The sequence below is a fragment of the Octopus bimaculoides genome, chromosome 5 (assembly GCF_001194135.2).
Source record: "Octopus bimaculoides isolate UCB-OBI-ISO-001 chromosome 5, ASM119413v2, whole genome shotgun sequence".
NCBI lineage: Eukaryota > Metazoa > Mollusca > Cephalopoda > Octopoda > Octopodidae > Octopus > Octopus bimaculoides.
The window spans coordinates 45,876,315-45,881,909 of NC_068985.1; the positions used below are offsets into that span (position 1 = coordinate 45,876,315).

At 36.9% G+C, this 5,595-nt stretch overlaps 1 protein-coding gene across 3 annotated transcripts in view; it reads left to right on the top strand.

The window, feature by feature from the left end:
- Positions 1–5,595, top strand: part of LOC106879078 (E3 ubiquitin-protein ligase PDZRN3-B) — a 768,027-nt gene that overhangs the window by 150,534 nt on the left and 611,898 nt on the right. For all 3 annotated transcript variants that reach the window (XM_052968369.1, XM_052968370.1, XM_052968371.1), the window contains exon 2: positions 267–347. In XM_052968369.1, the coding sequence (XP_052824329.1) occupies positions 267–347 (81 nt within the window). The remainder of the gene's footprint in view (positions 1–266; positions 348–5,595) is intronic.

A 5,595-nucleotide genomic window follows, 5' to 3' on the forward strand; every position in this document is an offset into this window, starting at 1 on the left:
TAGTAGTAGTAGTAGTAGTAGTAGTAGTAGTAGTAGTAGTAGCGATCGTGGGCCAACAGGAATGAGGAGGAGGGCAGAGACCATGTAGCTGACGCAGAGTAATATGGGGGAAGGAGGGAGGGAGGGAAGGAGGGAGGGTGGGAGTTGGAGGAAGAAAACGACGAAGAAGAAAACAAAGAGAAAGAAGGTTTTAATGTAAAAGAGAGTGACACTATAACATTGCGATGACAACTGACAATAAACATTTGTTTTGGTATATTTTACAGAGTCAATCGGAGCCGAAAGTGACTCTACTTTTACAGAGGGACAAAGGGGCTCTCGGATTTAACATAATGGGCGGCTCTAACGTAAGTAAAATCATTCATTATCATTATTATTGTAGTTGTTGTCGTCGTCACTGTCATCGTTTTCGTCATCGTCAATGGCGTATTCGGATTGTTTTGACTATTTTTTTTTTTTTGGTCATCATGGATAATAATCATTGATATCTTTATTAATATCATTTTTGTCATCGTTTTGTCATGGCTAACTTCAATGTATTTTTCGACCTTAATATTCATCGTTAAAAAAAAACAAAAAAAAACGTCATTTTTGCTATCGATAATCTCGTTGTTTTGTTTCTTTCTTTTTTTTTCGTTAATATAACCGTTTTTTGTCATCATCAGCAAATTGTTTTTGTGTCATCGTTAATTTAATATAGTGCTTTTGTCATGGTTGACAGCATCACTTTTCCTTTGTTTATTTTTATTTTTTGTCATCACTAACATCGTTCTCATTTTTTTTTCATCATTATGTACAATTGTTTTTGTCATTGCTGTTGTCTTCATTGTCGTTGTCATCGTTTTTATTCTTACTCTTATCCTCCTCCTCTTCCTCATCATCATCATCATCATCATCATCATCATCATCATCATCGTCGTCGTCATTGACTAAGTGATGTTACAGACGGCTTCAAAGTAAGCCAGCATTGTTTCTATTGTTATCATTACCTTTACCATTGTCATCATCATCATCATCTTCATCGTTGTTTGTCGCCGATGTTGTTATCGATATCGTCGTCGTCATTTTCATTGATATTATCATTGTTACTGTCATCAATGTTCTAGATGGCTTAAACCTAAGTTCACCTTTACAGTAAGACTCACAATTTGATCCTTGGGTTATTCATTTCTCGTCGCAAGCACCGAACCAAGATAAAACAGCTTGCTATATTGGATATCTGTACAGTAACCTATCCTGCTAGTACTAAGTGACTGGAGAGATTAGCCAGAAAAGTCACATTAGCAGAAACATATCTAAATTAAGACGATAGAAAGACAGAAGCTTTGTGATATAGTCAGAAAAACATTCGCGCAGCAATAAACAGATTCGTTGGTTCCCGTCAGCGAGGCTGTTTCTCTTGTCTGTCTTCAAATATGTGCTCATAATATGCAATAGCATGTAACCGCGCAGTCAGTTTCATAACCAGATCAGTTAAACTGATGAGTTCGCTTCTTGTGTGGTTAGGGAAAAGCCCAACAGCTGTCTAAGCAGTGGCACACTCTGTCAGTATCCTGCATGCGCTGAGAGAATGTACCAAGGCGAACCAAGACAGGCTGCAGCCCTGGCATCTCTCTTCAGCCGGACAGTCCTCTCATCGTCTCAACACAGTATTGCCATGGATATAAGAGCTTTGAAGATTAAGCACTGTAGAGATCGAATTTGTGACTCTGGTGTGTCAGAAATCATGAAAGCTTCTTTGGCAGCCAAGGGAAAATCGACTAAAAAATATCACCTATCATTTAGATTTAAACCTAAACATTTAACTTATAATAAGATCCATGAGTTATTTCCTGTTACAAACGTCGATCCAAGGTGGGATACTTCATTATGTTTGGCTTAACTTGGAATAGCTAATTTGCACATTATTTCGGTATCCGGAAAACTCATCGCTGTAAATTCAGTGCAAGTAATTATATCGAGGTAAATACATGACTATAACTTCATCGCTGGATAATTTAATTTCATCGCAAGCCAATACATCTTCGATAAATTCATTGTCATCCTTTTTAACTGTGGAGAAAATGCATCGCTAAACTTTAAAGTACTTCTTTTATTCTCAGAGTACATATATTGCTTTTCGTTAATAATGAAAATATAATTTTTTTCGTACTTCGTTCACTAATAACAGACTAGCAGACATGATTTTCTGCTTTGGTTTTTGTTTTTGCCTTGTTTTTTTTTTTTTGTTTTTGCCTTTTTTTTTTTGTTGTTGTTCTTTTCATGGTGTTATAATTTTTAAACTGCTAAATAAAATGTGCAGATTGACTTTTCAACTGAAACACCAAGGAAAGTGTACATAATTATTTTCAAAACAGTATTGAATGATAAAATACTGCGAGTCTTTCTTTATTCCCAAATGATCGTAAAATGCTATTTTAGTTTTTATGCGCTTGACGATAAACTAAGTAAATTATGTTATTAATACTGGCAACTTTTTTAAAAAATATAACAATAGAGTCTTAATTCATTATATTTTAATTCGCCCTAATGAGGAAATAATGACAATAAGTCTCAGAGTAAATAACTATAGCGTTTCATTAACAATGTAAAAAGGAATTTAAAGACAAAAACGAGTTATTGGGAAATTTACTCAATATATACATAAATATATACATGAAATAAAATCCCAAAAAGATAATGCAGTTAAAAGAAAGATAACACTATTTTAAAATTGGAGGAAGGAAGGAAGAAACATTAAAAAAGATAAATTGTGAGTAATGCCGCTTAAATAATACATTATTTTGCCATATTGATAATCATTGATGTTGTCTGAAACTCTTACAGCGTAATTTTTTATCTTTCGTTTTGTGATATGGAATATAAACACTAGCGATATGATGTTTAATTCTTATTTGGTATCTTTATTCTTTTCTGTTTATCCAAATTTCTAAAAGTTTCTAGATAATAGGATGCAAAATTTGGGCCGTTAAATTTCTTTTTCATTGCGAATGAAATACGCCGAATTAATTCTGTGAATAAAAGACATTAAATAATATTCAGCGATGTATTTATTCAGCGGATCAAAAAGGTGGTTCGATGAATTTACCGAAGATGTATTTGGATTACGAAGCAATTACAAAGAAATAAAAATTCGCTGTGAATGTGTACTAATGTGTACACACACATACACACATGTGTGTATATTTGCTTATATATGTGTATATGTCTGTGTATGCGTCTAAGGTTGTGTGTGCGCGGGCGTGCGTGTGTGTTTCTATTGTTCCTCTTTATTTTTCGATCTTTCCTCTCGATGTATTTAAACTAGTAACGGTTTTCTGATTAACATAGCGGATCAGGATTTGGGCAAACACAGTTATAAAATTAATTTTACCTTAAATTTATTTAATTTGATTTAAACTATGTATCACGATTATGTAATTATATATTTAATGCTGTCTATCTTAATGAAACAACTGTTGAGCAGAATTGATGCATGAACTATACGTTTAATTTATACTTTTCTACTTTTATGTTAAATATGCTATTTTTAAAAGTTGTTTTAACCAATTATGTATACACATGCAAGTTGGTTCCACTTGGATTTACTTTAGTGAAATAACATGCTGGAGTTTAATGACCTGTTATCAATTAAGCTCTTAATTACTGTGGATTTTTCTTTGGTGCTTATACATCAATTCTGTCAACGGGATTGCAGTCCACACAGTATCATGGTACAGTATAATTTGTTGCTGGCACTCCGTCGCTTACGACGTCGTGGGTTCCAGTTGATCTGATCAACGGAACAGCCTGCTCGTGAAATTAACGTGCAAGTGGCTGAGCACTCCACAGACACGTATACCCTTAACGTAGTTCTCGGAGATATTCAGTGTGACACAGTGTGACAAGGCTGACTCTTTGAATTACAGGCACAACAGAAACAGGAAGTAAGAGTGAGAGAAAGTTGTGGTGAAAGAGTACAGCAGGGTTCGCCACCATCCCTTGCCAGAGCCTCGCGGAGCTTTAGGTGTTTTCGCTCAATAAACACTCACAACGCCCGGTCTGGGAATCGAAACCGCGATCCTACGGCCGCGAGTCCGCTGCCCCAACCACTGGGCCATTGCGCCACCACACAGTATAATATACGTAGTTGATCTATGCAGTAGATATATATCTAAAAGGGAAAATTTAACTAGTTTTCCGAAGATTGAAAAGATGATGAAAGTTGAGGGTGGTAGTAGTAGTAGTAGTAGTAGTAGTAGTAGTAGTAGTAGTAGTAGTAGTAGTAGTAGTAGTAGCAGTAGTAGTAGTAGTAGTAGCAGTAGTAGTAGTAGTAGTAGTAGCAGCAGCAGCAGCAGCAGTAGTAGTAGTAGTAGTAGTAGTAGTAGTAGTAGTAGTAGTGGCAGCAGCAGCAGCAGCAGTAGTAGTAGTAGTAGTAGTAGTAGTAGTAGTAGTAGTAGTAGTAGTATGGGTTGTGGTGGCGGTAGTTGTTTTGGTGGTGGAGAAGGAGGATCTCCGCCATTCAACAGTGATGGTTCAGGTGTTCTACCAACTGAATTATCCACGCCTGAGTTAACACATTTAATCAATATGACAAAGTGTTTGTGACAAAGCTGTACACTTCGAATTAGGGGTACAATCCACTCGATGGACTTCAACACACTTCCCACCTGTTCAGCATGGTTTCCTGGTCCCTTGTTCTGAAGGTTCTCAGAATTCATCCAGCCATTCACCTGCACTCTGCCACCATCTTGGTGACATGCATGTGAAACAAGGCATCGTTGCTCATATCAATCCGAAAATCGCGCACCGTATGTGATTCTAGGATTTCCTCTCCTTTTGGTCCAAAGTATCGTTGTTGTGACTTCTGAGCACCTATTAGCTGGTAGCGGAGGGCTTGGAATTTACATTAAATTGCATGTTGTTGTCCTCAGCCCACATATATATAGTAATGTAGGTGCTATCCTGCACTCAGAGTCACCGTTAGAGACAATTGCATTCTTCCTTTTTGGTTTCATATCGCTTATAGCCACCTTCGTTATTCTATAATTCTCACATTAGCATTTTGCTGATTCATCCACTGATTCATATGGTAAATACTTTATACTGACAGTCGGGATTTGACCGAACCGTTCAGCGATGGAGTAGTCATCACTGAAGGGCTTTACTTTCAAACGAAACTACAATTCTATTAGGTTGTCAAGAAAGTTCTTGCGGTTTTTAACTTTTAAATTCAGATGCACATATCTCAACTCAGACAAAACTTTATTAATCGAAATAAACACCATCGGAATCGACACACATTTGCCAACGCGAAACAAGTTTATTTATGCCAGTAGCGTAAAAATCCTGCGTTCTGGTGGCGATGAAGTCGTTGAAGGCGTGTTTGGCATCGTCTTGGCTTTTGAAGCATTCTCACGCTGAAAGTTGTCGAGTGGCTTGAAAAAGAGATTGTCGGTAGGCGAGAGGTCTGGAGAGTATGGCGGATGAGGCAGAGCTTCGTAGCCCAATTCGTTCAAATTCTGCGGCCGAGCATTGTCGTGGAGAAGAATTGGTCCTTTTCTATTGACCAATGCTGGCTGTTGTTGTCGGAGTTTCTTATGCATTTCATCCATT